The 14,715-nt window shown below is 39.6% G+C and overlaps 1 protein-coding gene across 2 annotated transcripts in view; it reads right to left on the bottom strand.

The window, feature by feature from the left end:
* HIKESHI (heat shock protein nuclear import factor hikeshi) overlaps positions 1 to 12,995 on the bottom strand; it is a 46,325-nt gene extending 33,330 nt beyond the window's left edge. Inside the window, exons 1-2 of one of the 2 annotated variants that reach the window (XM_002708654.5) lie at positions 12,728 to 12,995; positions 8,008 to 8,245 (exon numbers count right to left, since the gene is read on the bottom strand). In XM_002708654.5, coding sequence (XP_002708700.1) covers positions 8,008 to 8,245; positions 12,728 to 12,757 — 268 coding nt within the window. In that variant the 5' untranslated portion in view covers positions 12,758 to 12,995. Of the gene's footprint in view, positions 1 to 8,007; positions 8,246 to 12,696 lie in introns of both variants that reach the window. The other variant, XM_051821647.2, reaches the window with a different exon arrangement.
* Between the last annotated feature and the right edge of the window lie 1,720 nt (positions 12,996 to 14,715).

Raw genomic sequence — 14,715 nt, 5'->3', positions numbered from 1 at the left:
AATGAATCTTGATGTGAATGGAAGGGGAGAGGGAGCGGGAAAGGGGAGGGTTGTGGGTGGGAGGGAAGTTTTTTTGCGGGGAAGCCGTTGTAATCCATAAGCTGTACTTTGGAAATTTATATTCATTAAATAAAAGTTAAAAAAATAAAAAAAAATGTGGGCAAAGCTGTGGCAAAAGGGTAAAATGGGCACAATTAAATAGGTAATTTAACAGTTATGTCTTCAGAAACAACCAATGTCTCCTGATCTATTGACCAGTATGAAATATTCCAATAGTTACTATAATCAATGCATGAGTGTAGGTACAAAATAATCCTGAATTCTACACTTCCCAATTATGTTTAAGGTCAACAGCCAATTTGTAGTCAAATAAAACAAAACCACTTTATACTTGAGGCACTATTATCATGTCCTACAGGCTTCTGAAAAACAGCATCTTTTTCTCTTCTATATTAGTTGCTCCTTTTCCTATATTGCTGATTATCAAATATTTACCACTTAGTGGTTCACTCTTTAAAAAAACTATATAAAGGTACCTACTTCCAAGTATTTCTTTTCTAATACATAAATAATGATTTATATGTGTTTATATTTTACCTTAAAGCAGTCTGAGAGCTTCCAATAGAATATAAAATAAAGGTATTTGATAATAGATACACAAAAATGTGTTCATGACTTTGTCTTTTTTTTTTTTTTTAAGATTTATTTTATTTATTTGAAAGACAGAATTACAGAGAGAGGTAGAGACAGAGAGAGAGAAGTCTTCCATCTGCTGGTTCACTCTCCAGATGGCCGTAATGGCCAGGCCTGCGCCTATCCGAAGCCAGGAGCCAGGAGCTTCTTCCAGGTCTCCCACGTGGGTGCAGGGGCCCAACGAGTTGAGATATCTACTGCCTCCCCAGGCCACAGCAGAGAGCTGGATCAGAAGAGGAGCAGCCGGGACTAGAACCAGAGCCCATATGGGAAGCTGGCGCTTCAGGCCAGCGCTTTAACCCACTATGCTACAGAGCCGGCCCCTATCTTTTCAATAGTACTGAAAACACTGGATATTCACTGGTTAAGAGAAAAAGAGAATTTTGATTCATACCTTATACCAAATTCAAAATTTAATTCAAATTGGATCCCAGAAACACATGTAAAATCTAAAATGCTAAAACCTCTAAGGGTAAATCTTTGCAACCTCGAGCTAGGCAAAATTTCTTAGTCATAACATCAAAAGCACAATCCAGAAAAGAAAATTTTGGGGGCCGGCAATGTTGTGCAGCAGGTTAAGGTGCTACCACCTACAATGCCAGCATCCCATATGGGCACTGGTTTGACTCCTGGCTGTTTCATTTCTGATCCAGCTCTCTGCTGAGGTCCCTGGGAAAGCAGCAGATGACGGCCTAAGTTCTGTCAGCCCCATGAGAGACCCAGATGGAGTTCCTGGTTTCCAGTGCAGCCATCTGGGGAGTGAACCAGTGGATGGAAGAAGACCTTGCTCTTTGTCTCTTTGTGTAACTCTACCTTTCAAATAAATAAATAAACCTTTAAAAAAAATAAAATTAAAAAATTGGACTTCCTCACCATAAAAACTTCTACAAAAGATCATTAATGGATTAGACTGAGACAGGGAAAAAATTTTTTCAAGTTTCATATGTGATAGAGAACTTGTACGGAGAATACCTAGAGAACTCTCAAAACTTTGTAAGAAAACAACTCAGTTAAAAAAAAAAAGGCAAAAGATTTGAACATTCACCAAGGAAGATAGACAGCAAATAAATACTTGAAAATATGCCCAGGGGCTAGCATTATAGCATAGCGGGTTATGCTACTGCTTGCAACTGCTGACATCCCATGGGGGTGCCCATTCGAGTTCTCGTTGCTCCACTTTCTAACATGCTCCCTGCTCATGTATCTGGGAAAGCAGCAGAAGACAGTCCAAATGCTTGGTCCCCTGCACCCACATGGAAGACCTGGTGGAAGCTCTTGGCTCCTGGCTCCAGCCCAACCCAGTCCCTGCCACTGCAGCCATTTGGGGAATGAACCAATGGATGGAAGATCTCTCTCTCTCTCTCTCTGCCCCTGTAACTCTGCTTTTTAAATAAATCAATCTTGAAAAACAAGACTGCTTGAATTTTTTGCCTCGCTGATTTTAATCCTTATAATTCTTTGTTCTCAACTAGACAAGGATGGGAAGGGACTGGAACTTTCAGACACTGTTGACTGAAATGTAAAATACATCAACCTAGGTAGAAGACAGTCTGGCAGTTTCTTGAAAACATTCAAGTACCACATGATACAACTAAGTACTTTCATTCCTATTAAATGGAATACTACTCAGCAGCAAAAAAGAAATGAGCTTATTAGATCACTCTAAAAACAGTCATGCTGAATAAAAGAAACCAAGTAATAAAGGCACATACTGTATTGTGGGGAGCAACTCGGACTAGACTAAGTTACTGGAATTAAGACTTATTCTATGCATCTGCTCTCCCACAATATGGCACTGGGAGAGGAGGAAACAGCTTCTACTCAGCTGCCTCCAGTTCAACCAATAAACTGTAGGACCTGCTCCTGATTGGAGGAGAGCAGCGTACTCGGCGTGTGGGTAGCAGAGTTGGGATTGGTGGAAGAGGACTATAAAGGAGGAGAGAGACAACATGCACCAGGAACATCTAAGGGGAACATCTATCTGAAGGAACACCTGTGCAGCCCCCAGAGAGCCGGCCGGCGGTGTGCCGCTCCCCCGCGGAAGTGGGGAAAGTGGCAGGGGGAACCGCCCTTCCACGGAGGTGGAAGGGTCGGTAGCCAACCCGGGAAGAACCAGCAGCAAACCTGGGGAGGGCCGAGCAGACAAAAGAACAGCGCAGGGTCCTGTGTCGTTCCTCCACGAAGAGGGGGAGCGACATAATGGTGCCGTGACTCGGATAGGAAGCCTAGGCAGGGTTTAGTGTCGTTCCTCCATGAAGAGGGGGAGCGACACTGTATGATTTCTTTTATACAAAACTCTAGGAAAAGCCAACTATTTCACAATGACAGAAAGCAGTTCACTGTTTCCCAACAGTGGGGAAGGAAATAAGAGAGATGGTTACAAAGGAGTACCAGGAAACTTTCAGGGCTGAGACACACATTCACTATCTTGATTGTGATGATAATTTCACAAATGTGTACACGTATCAAAATTTAGACTGTACACTTAAATATGTGCAATTTATTGTGTATCACACCTACATAAAGCTATTAAAATCTACTCATAACCAGATTTCTTAAGACAAAAACCACGAAATATCAGTCTGCTTAAAAAGGAAAATGAAAAATATTGGATTCAATAGGTTTTGACTGTATAATAATGGTTAAAGTACATCAGACATCAATCACATATACACAAGCATATATGCATGACTTCATAATTCTTTTTAAAAATCAATGTTTGGAAGGTGCTATGGAATCAATTCATTTTCTAATCCTCATACAGAAAGAATCACACATTTATCCCATCTTTCTTATAATTATACCCCTGAAAAACCAAACAGTAAATGTGCAGGTTTCTCTTTACAATAAACAAAATTAGAATACCATCATTTTGAACCTCTAATGAATTAACTGATCTAGACACTATATATAAATGGCTGCTGTGTTCGTAAGAGATACCCAAATATGTGCTATCTAATGGAAGAACATACCACCTTCTATATGACACACCAAAAAAATTTAATATCAACAAACTGATCAAATCTGTAAATCCATCTTGGAAACAATTAAGCTTTTAACTTTTCTAAAAGATACTTGAGAGATTCATCAATTGCAATAAAGGATTCTTACAAGGATATTGATTCAAGTATTTTAGAACTTCAAATAAACATAAAATTTTAAGACCACTGGAAATTTGAATAGTAATCCTAGATATACTATTTAATACTGAATAATTACTATCTGATTTCAGGTATGGTAACAGATTGAGCATTCCTAACCCAAACTTTTGAACATCAACTTGAGATTCTGGAGAATTTTAGATTTCAAATTCTCAAATTACTGATCTTTAGCTGGGAAGCCAATGCAAATATCCCAAAACCTGAGGGGGGGGGGATGTTTTTGATCCTCAGATAGGATTATTGAACACAGTATCATGTTTTCCTTTTTCCATTGGTTCACCCCTCCAATGGCCCAAGTGTTTGGGCCTTATACCCGCATGGGAGACCAGGAGGAAGCACCTGGCTCCTGGCTTTGGATCGGCGCAGCGCGCCGGCCATAGCAGCCATTTAGGGGGTGAACCAATGGAAGGAAGACCTTTCTCTCTAACTCTGCTTGTCAAAAAAAAAAAAAAAAAAAAAAAAAAACTCACCTTGAAGTCTCTCTGTTTTTATTATATGCTTGGTCTGTTTACATTTATTTTCATATCAGATAAAGTTGAAATTATTCCTACCATCCTATTGTTTTTCATTTGTAGCACTGTTTTTCCCCTTACTTTTCCCCTTTTCCTTCCTATTCTGTATTCTAATGTACTACTTTCTCTATCACCTTTCCTCTAACTTACTCTAAGTATTAAAAGATGTAAATCTTATTTTCTTAAAATTTTTAGCAGGATTACTTAAAAGTAGAATCAATATTATCACTCTCTGCAAACTTTCAGAAACTGGGTGAAGAATCTAGACTTCAGAAAACTTTTTTTTTTTAATTTATTTGAAAAGCAGAAAGAAAGAGAGAGAGTTAGAGAGCATGATATCCACAGGTTTACACCCCAAATGGCCACAATGGCCAAGGCTGGACCAGGCCAAAATCAGGGGCCTGGAATTCCATCTGGGTCTCCCAAGTGGGTGGCAGGAGCCCCAGTACTTGGGCCATCTTCCACGGTTTTCCCAGGCACATTAGCAGAGAGCTAGATTTGAAGTGGAACAGCAGGGACTCGAAAGAGCACCCATATGGGATGCCAATGTCACAGATGGTGGCTAAACCCACTATGCCACAACACTGACCCCCACAGAAAACTTTAACTCAGATCACTACTCCTCTTGCCTTGTATTTTCTAGAATAGTATTTAATTCTTGGCTGTATTTTGAGTTCTTTAATTGCACTGTTTCATACAATCAGGTTGTCCAGATTTGTCTACTTGTTTACTAATTCCTTTAATAACTTTGTATCTTGTATCCTTTTCATCTCATTCTAGGTTCATTTTCCTCTCTAAAGTATAACTTTTCTTCAGAAGTTCTTTCAATAAGTCTCTGAAAATATAATTTAATCTTCCTTCATTTCAGAATGACAATTTTCAGTTTTTGTTTTTAGTTGGCACTCTGAAGATACTAACCTATTGTTTTCTGGCCTCTATTAATGCTCTTGATAAGTCTGCTAACCTAATTAAAATGCTATTCAGCTATAAATGACATTTTTCACTGGCTGTTCTGTTACTTTCTCTATATTTACTGTTCAGTAATTTCATTAGATAAATGGAATTATATATTCATATCTTTTCTACTTACAGATTGTCCACCGTTAGGTACAGACACAGAGAAAAAGTGATGTGGGAGTGATTACTTAGTTGTCCCAAAGGCTGCTCAGAACTAAGATGATGATATTATGTATCAAAGGCACTAATTCATTACATAACATGATGATATCATGCATAAAAGGCGCTAATTCATTACATACTGCGGACAGTGTTCAGAACAGGCTCTCAAATTTTAGCAAGCAACACAGATACCTAAAACCAAATACAGACTGCTAGATTGCACAGTCAACTTCTGTTTTAGTAGGTCTAGGGTCCTTCCAGTAATCTGAATTTCTAGTTAAGATCCCAGACCATGCTGATGCTGATCAGGGAACCAGGCTTTAAGAACCACTGCCTTAGAGTAAAGAATAATTATCTCATGGAACTCCCACTAAGAAAGACTATAGGGACTTATCCTGCCCCTCAAATCTGGAGATTAGCATTTTAAATCAATTCTAAACAACTCTAACTCTTAGCTTTAACTGTTGTTATCTCTAATATCTTCTTGTAGGACTCCAAATAAAACAGTCTACCATCCAGCCAGAACTACTCTAGTTCATTATTCAGAGTCCTCAGCCTAAAAATCAATTATTATTCACTAGCTCCTGTATACCTACTGTAGTAAAGTTCTTTTGGGGGAAGGATACATGAATGGGCATCAGAGTAGAAATAGATTTTCAGCATTTACATTATGTTAACTTTTTTTCATAATACTATCAAACAGGTCTGTAATCTAAGCATGTTAAAAATTATTGAACTGGGCCGGCACCGTGGCTCAGTAGGCTAATCCTCCGCCTTGCAGCGCCGGCACACAGGGTTCTAGTCCCGGTCGGGGCGCCGGATTCTGTCCCGGTTGCCCCTCTTCCAGGCCAGCTCTCTGCTGTGGCCAGGGACTGCAGTGGAGGATGGCCCAAGTGCTTGGGCCCTGCACCCCATGGGAGACCAGGAGAAGCACCTGGCTCCTGCCTTCGGATAGGCACGGTGCGCCGGCCACAGCGCACCGGCCATGGTGGCCATTGGAGGGTGAACCAACGGCAAAGGAAGACCTTTCTCTCTGTCTCTCTCTCTCACTGTCCACTCTGCCTGTCAAAAAAAAAAAAAAAAAAATTATTGAACTGGCCAGTCCTTATGCTTGATGGTTAATAAGCTGCTTAAGACACCTACATCCAAAACAGAGTGCCTAGGTTCAAATCCTAGCTCTGCTGCCGATTCCAGCTTCTTTCTGGTGTGCATCCTGGGAGAAGCAGGTAATGGCTCAGGTAATTTTGTTCCTGTTACCCAAACAGGAGACCTGAATTGAATTCCTGCTTTTGGCCTGGCCCAGCCCTGGGCATTACAGATATTTGGGGAGTGATCCAGTGGATGGGATCTCCCTGTCTGTGTATGTATGCATGTGCCTCTCTCTCGCTGTCACTCAAATTAATTTTTTTTAAATCAGTGACCTATTAAATATCAACTGAATCAGTGTTGTGCATAGAACATTACAGATCCACGTCTATCCTTCCCATACACACTCTGCGCCTTGTGCCATTCTGAGCACATCATGCTTTCAAACTCCTGCCCAATACCCCTATTACCTACTTAGAGAAGAACGCACAGTAGCTCTCACAGTCCTGACAAACTCTTATTTGACTTCCCAAGAGCTCCAATGTCATCTCCTCCAAGAAACCTTCCCCAACCGACTTAAGGATTAATTGCTTCCTTTTCTATTCTCTCAGCACTTTGTACATGCACCAATTCTTTTCACTCTTCTGAACACTAGTCCGCAGAACTATCTTCTATAAGAATGTAAGTCAGCTCAGGCAAGAACTTAACCATTATCTTTAAATCCTCACAGTAGACACCCAAATGTTTGTTAACCATGATATATAAACATGCTATATACATGCTGCCTATATAAAATTTTTCCTTGGACTTCATAGACAATTTCTAGCAGAATGTATATTTTAAGAATTTTCATGTCTGTCTTCATCTAGGTTTTCAAGGGAATCAGAGATTTAATGGAAGTAAATGGCACCTTATCTTGTTTTCGTCCCCTCTATTTCTTCACAAAAAAGTATGAAAGTAAGGATATGTGCCTGCTATTTCAACAGAACCAAAGGAAAAACATTGGAGCATTCAATTCCAAGAATTCAAAAATCTTAATGGAAGAAAAGAAGCACTCCCAATCTATTCCCCATGTAAGTCTACCTGGTTCATCTCTGCACTTAAAACACAGATGTATATTATAAATTATAAGAAGATTCTTCTCATTATTTATTAAAACACACACTAATAAAATAATCTCTTTATACAAGTTAATACCATACAGACATCTATACATGAGTGGCTCTCTCCATCACCAGAGGGCAAGAGTGAGGAGCCACAAAAAATATTTCACTATTTTTCAATTGCTTCTGTATCTTTTAATTTTGGGAAAAAAAAAAAAAAAAGGCATGTTACCTCAGCAATAAAAAAAATGGGAAGTTTAAAAAGCCATGTTCCATATAATGATATTTAAGAAAAAGTTTAATTATAAAACTATTTCAATATATTATTCTTACCAGATTTAAGTCCTGAAATTTTGAAGATGGCACTTGGTTTCCCATTTGTGACAAATCCTAGGAGTTGCCATACTGGTATTCCATTTGAATCAGGATAGGAAAAGTAGACAGACCCTCCCATTCCTTCAGGAAATGGGATTGTTCCAAGCATAAAAACAACAACATGGTTGATATTTTCATAGTCAGGCAGGTCAAAAACAAATTTATCCTCTGCTACTTGCTGTGCAGCTGTTTGCACCTAGAAAATAAGAAACTCGTCTTAGTTCAATAGTTCAATGAGTTCCTGTAACTCTTAAAATATTACTGAAAGTTATGTTTCCAGTATACTATAGTTATTATACCAGGTAAAATGTTATATGCATACAACTTCATAAAGCATGAAAAATTATGGTGTTGATGAGTCCTGAAATAATCATCCAAATATTTCTTAATATTTTGCTACTAAGCAGACATTTTGTAAATGGGGAGTTAAAAGGATATATTGAGCCTTAAATGATCATCTTATTAATGCAATCTTTACAAAAATATGCTATTTCTGACATGCCCTGAAAAGATTTTACTCAGATTTAGAATGTTGAAAAATGAAAGATTCAGAATACCAAACTTTTCTCCTTCAGTCTCAAAGTAGAGAATCTTGGGTAATTACAATGGGTAAGCAATCTAGAAGCAATTAGTCAATCCTCTTTATCCTCAGATTCTGTATTTATGAATTTACCTATTCACAAAAGTTTATTTGTAACCCCAAACCAATGTTTGCTTCACTTCTGTGGCCTCTCAACAACTACTCTGCAGGACAAAACAGCAAAAAATGTGAGTTGCCTGATTAACATTCCCAGGTGAGGTAGCAGGTGGCTATGCTCTGCTTTGTTTCAGTTCTTATAGTTATGAACGAGTCCCTTTTCTTACTCTATTAAGCGTGTCTGCTGGCATTTTTTGTTTTTTGTTGGTGATTTTGATGTTCAAAAAGGCCAAGCTAAAATGCCGCTTGGTATTCCTAAGCCAACTAATGCTAATAAATGCCTTTCAGAGAAAATAAGTGTGTTGGATATGTTTTATTCAGGTATGAGTTTAACGCTGTTGGCCATAACATGAATATTAATGAATCACGAATACATGTTAAAGTATCTAAATAGAAACACACCTAAAACAAGGTTGTTATAGGCTGACTGAAAATGCTGTAACTAGAGGCCGGTAGGAAGTCCCAATTGAGGCAATGATAACTATATAGAAAACTATGTGTGTGTGTAGAGACTATAACTGTGACCATTCATACATACACACCCACACACATACATAGAGAGAATATATAACTGTGACTTTAGTGGTCACAGAAACCTTCTTTATAGAACATAACTACTGGGAAGAATGAGAATTGATTTTATATAAGAAAAATTATTTTAAATTGATTAAATGTAAAAATTCTACCTTGAACTTGTGGGAACTTCTAAAGTTTCTTGATTCATTTCAAAAAACTAATTTTCTGCTCTAGAATTAAACAGTTTATAAAATAAAACCATATTATCTTATTTTGATGTTTAAGAAAATTTACTTTCAAGGAAAAAATTTGTATACTTTTAGAAAGTTACTGAAAATTGGTATTTTCATCCATTAGCAAAAAGTAATGGAGCCTGCGCTATGGCCTAGTGGGTAAGGCCTGCGTCTGCAGTGCCAGCTTCCCATATGGTGCCAGTTCGAGACCCAGCTGCTCCATTTCTGATCCAGCTCTCTGCTATGGCCTGGGAAAGCAGTGGAATATGACCCAAATCCTTGGGCCCCTGTACCCACATGGGAAGACCTGGAGGAAGCTCCTGGCTCCTGATCAGCACAGCTCCAGCTGTTGCGGCCATCTGGGAAATGAACCAGCAGATCGAAGACCTCTCTCTCTCTGCCTCTCCTTCTCTCTGTATAACTCTTTCGAATAAAATAAATCTTGCCGGCGCTGCAGCTCACTAGGCTAATCCTCCACCTGCAGCGCCAGCACACCAGGCTAGTCCCAGTCGGGGCGCCAGATTCTGTCCCAGTTGCTCCTCTTCCAGTCCAGCTCTCTGCTGTGGCCAGGGAGTGCAGTGGAGGATGGCCCAGGTCCTTGGGCCCTGCACCCCATGGGAGACCAGGAGAAGCACCTGGCTCCTGGCTTGAGACTGGCGCGACACACTGGCCGCAGCGCGCCAGCCGTGGTGGCCCATTGTGGGGTGAACCAACAGAAAGGGAAGACATTTCTCTCTGTCCCTCACTGTCTACTCTGCCTGTCAAAAAAATAAAAATAAAATAAATCTTAAAAGAAGTATTAATTCTGAATTATACAATTCTGTAAAAATTATATAAGATCTTTTCTCTTGTTTATTAATTGCTATTGTAACTCTCATCACCAAAACACCAAATCTGAATTACCATTATCATTTTTTTTATAAAGGGAATTTAAAAAAAAAAAAAAGATTATTTATTTATTTATTTGGAAGAGTTAGAGAGGTAGATACAGAGAGAGGTCTTCCATCTGCTGGTTCACTCCTCAACTGGCCGCAACGGCTGGAGCTGCACCAATCCAAAGCCAGGAGCCAGGAGCTTCTTCCGGGTCTCTTACGTGGGTGCAGAGGACTTGAGCCATCTTCTACTGCTTCTCCAGGCCTAGCAGAGAGCTGGATTAGAAGAGGAGCAGCTGGGACTAGAACCTGCTCCCACATGGGATGCCGGCATTTAAGGCCAGGGCATTAACCCACTGCACTACAGTGCTTAACCCACCATTATTATTTTTTAAGACTAAATGGTCAATTACTATTACCTAGACTCCAACTTATTTTCTGCTGCTATTTCTGCTCTTATTATTTGCTAGTTGTTACTAAAATACTTGTTTCCTTTATAATAGACTGTCAACTAATATAAAGAAGCTTAAGAGAAAATATACTGCAACATAACTTCATAACTAGTTATAAAGTACTATCAACTGCTCTGAATTAAATCCCACACTGAAGTTGAATGTTCTTAAAAGTTCTCATTCTTTCTTCTGAAGTTTTCTGACCCGTTTAAAACCCTCCAATTTAAGTGTAAAGAATAAAACAAAGAATACAATTAGTCAAACTGCTACTATTAGTATTAAATCCAATTTTACCACCATTTAGCATACATATAACTTCAGAAAGCATGAAAAACTATGTTGTTTATGAGTCTTGAAATAATCATCAGGCCAAATAAATATTTTTAAGTGTCAATTCTGTACAAGGCTTCAAACAATCTGTAATTCTGTATTATGACATTCTAATCCTTGACATTAAGAAAAAAAAAAGGACCTCCCTACTTAAGAAAAACTTCTGAGTGAAAACTAGGTTCATAACTTCAAACGTGGATTTTACTTGAAAAAAATAATAGTTAAGTTTTGAGATGTTGCTAAGACTATTTGTCCTTCATTTTCATTAATGCATTCTAACATACAGAAATAAAGAACCAAACACTTTCAAGGAGTCCTGGCTTGAAGAAACTTCTACTAGTTATACATCATAGAAATCAGGTGCTGGGTAAAAAGCCATGGGTGTTGCTATAACTAAATTTCTTTCCAAATTAGTTGACGACATGAGATGCATGAATTGCCCATAGCCTTTTATTCTTATAAATACATATTATTGATAACATCGTTCATTAATGGCACTCATCTGAGTACCATAATCACCCCAGGTTGGCTCTTTCATTTTTCTCTATCATGAGCAAGGGCAATCCAAAATGATCTCACCAGGATTAGCAACTACCACCATCCCCACCTGGGTCTCCCAGTCATTCAAGAGACACACTTTCTAAAGCTAGTTGTCTCTACTTTCCTTTCAATTTCTTAGAATCCTGTGCAGAATACAACACGTAATCAAAAGCTGATAAAGACAAATAAAAAAAAAAAAGACTATAACGTTTAATAAAGCAAGAAAATTTTAAAAAGAGACAGAATTCTAGGAGAAAGGAGTCAGGTGTGGAAAACTATGCCTGGGTAGTTTCTAAGGAAACAAGATTCACTCTCCAGACTCTGGTTCCAGTTTGTTGCTAAACAATTCCAGGTGCTGATCTCACTGAATTCTAACAATCCAGCAAGGCTGGTTATCTCTTCTGACCAATTACAAACCATTTTGCTGGCATCATTCTCCGGGCATCTCAGATACGGCTCACACCTAAGTTTCGGGTTTTTCCCCAAGCTAACTTCAAATTACATTAAGTACATTGGTACTAAGGTCCTTCCAAAGGGTCTTTAAAATACACATCGCCCGAAAACATTGGAAGTTTGAGTACAGCTTAGATTGGATTCCCAGGTTCACAAACAACTCACGTTATGGGCCTGGAGAGCATTTATATACTGCCAACTGAACCGAAGTTCCTCAACTGCAAAATGGGAACGATAAAGACCTTCTCACAGGTTATGAGGGTTAAATCTGAGCTGTCAAGAGCTACACAAATTACTAAAACAACTGAAGACAGGCATGCATGGCACTAGGCCCAGCAGTTGTTACAAAATGCATACTCAATAAATGGCAGTTAATAATGCTACTACTCAAACCAATCTGCACAGAGTTGGGTAAATTAGAGCATCCCAAAGTCCTGTTCTCCATCCGTACACAGCCAAAAAAGTAGACCGCGAGTGGTTTCACCGCATCCCTAGCAGCAACGCACTCCGCAACCCCATCTCCCGGCCCTAGGCTTCGCCCTCACCCTCCTGACCTCTTCTTGACACCACCAGCCCCATCCTCACCAGCCTCCCCGCCACCAAGCAGCCAAACATGGCGTCGGCGGCGGCACTGCTCAGCCGGCAAGGTCTTGATGCCGACGACTAAGAGTCCTGGAGATTCTGCCCTAATCGAGCCCAAGAACCTTCCAGAACTTGCAGGAGGGAGCCTGCCTCTCCACTACATAGCGACTGGGCCAGCGGCAAGAACGCCGTCTGCCCCGACGACCTCTGACCCTCCCTCCCTACCCAGCATGCCGCTACGGCGACTACTACTTCCGGGACTTCCGGCCACTTCCGCTTGCGAGGTGGGGCGGGAAAGGCGGGACAATGCGGTGTAAAACTACGAGTCCCAGAGGGGCGTGCGCCGGTTCTGGGAGGGGAATTAGCCGCATGTTGGCGGCTGATAGTCCGGATCCCAAATTTGCAAATACAATGCTGGCGCGAAGTGTTTCTGACGTTTGTCTTAACAGTTAAGTACGCTTTACAGCCATCACTTTACTAGATTCTTAGAAAACCCTGTGAGGTAACATGATACCTGTTTCATAGAAGAGGAAATTGAGCTGCAGAATGACCGGCCCCAAGTCTGAAAACCGCAGTAATTATTGCAACCTGAATTCAATTCCTGATCAATGTGGGGTTCTTTCTGCTACAGCGTCAGGAGTACTCACATTTAACTGATTGTTTTGTACTTGTATACAATATTGTAGTTCTTTCTAGCTTTACTTAGTTCTCCCATTAATTTGCTGTACAGCTAGGCAAGTTGTATATCATCTTTGTGCTTCCGTGTCCCTATTTGAAAAATAAGAATAATAACTATTTCCAAGGGTTCACGTGAGAATTAAATGAGTGAATGCCTGCCAACACTTGATTAGTGGGAGTTTCATTGTGGAATGTCTATTTTTTCATACACATTTTCATGCAAGGTTCATGGGAAGCATAGAACAATAGCCAAAAATAACTAGCATGAAATACTCATTGCCACCAATACTCATTCTCCCGTTTTTAGCTTCAATTCCCTTTCCTCTTCAGTGGGATGAGAGGTGACTCTGACAACTTGAAATTTCTGTGCTGAGGCTGCCTGTAATAAGCAAATCTGGCTTTCCAACCCCAGGTTATATGTGGAGTATCAGAGTTTGGTACAGTCCTCTGGCCTCCACGGTAGCTCCATAAACTCTGACCACCTATCTCATCTCAAATCCTCCCTTGAAATGGATGAGCCAAGGATGAAGAGGAAAGATCTTTCTACCTAACAAGTCCCAGAACCTTCAGAATAAAAAGGCCATTCATGATGAGACTTCTTAATAAGAGGAAGGCACAGTCTCTGGGTTCAGAACACATCTCTGCCATTTATTAGCTATCTAATGTTGATTAATCTCAAATCCCTATGCCTCCTTCTCATCTTTAAAATGGGGCAGTAACCATATCTACTTCAAAAGGTTTCTTACACATGAAGTACTAAATACTCATAGTGGCCAAACTATATATTTCTTAGGGATGTATTTGAAAGAGTCCCAGTTTTTGTAATGAGAGATTTGAGCTTTTTCTCCATTTTTCTGGGTAGCTTACTTCATCTGCCCATAATAGTCACTTGATAATTTCTTACCTCCTCCCACTTTTCTTCAGGAATCTGACTCATATGATAATCATTCCTTCTCCAACATGGCAATCTTTTTTAATCTTAACTGCCTAGCTGAGAAACTGTTTTTGTACGCTACGGTGATTGTTTATTAATTGGCCCAATCTTTGTTATGAAGGATTTGAGGTTTTTTTCCATTCTGTTGGTAAACTGTTAATTACAGGTTATACAAAGAATCACAGGCAGTGAGTTAGTGTCCTTTTTCCAGACTATGAAAGCCAGTCTTCTGTTCTTTGTAACATCTATGGACAGAACTAGATACAACATGTGAAAGTGAAGAAAACATGTGAAAGTGAAGAAAACATGTTTCATGGATAACATCTTTCCAATAATTAGAGCATTCTGGGTAGAAACTTTCATTTTGCTCAGGGAATCA

Source organism: Oryctolagus cuniculus, chromosome 1 (genome assembly GCF_964237555.1).
Source record: "Oryctolagus cuniculus chromosome 1, mOryCun1.1, whole genome shotgun sequence".
NCBI lineage: Eukaryota > Metazoa > Chordata > Mammalia > Lagomorpha > Leporidae > Oryctolagus > Oryctolagus cuniculus.
Note: the sequence above shows the minus strand (reverse complement) of the source record. Positions and strands in the feature narration are given on the sequence as shown.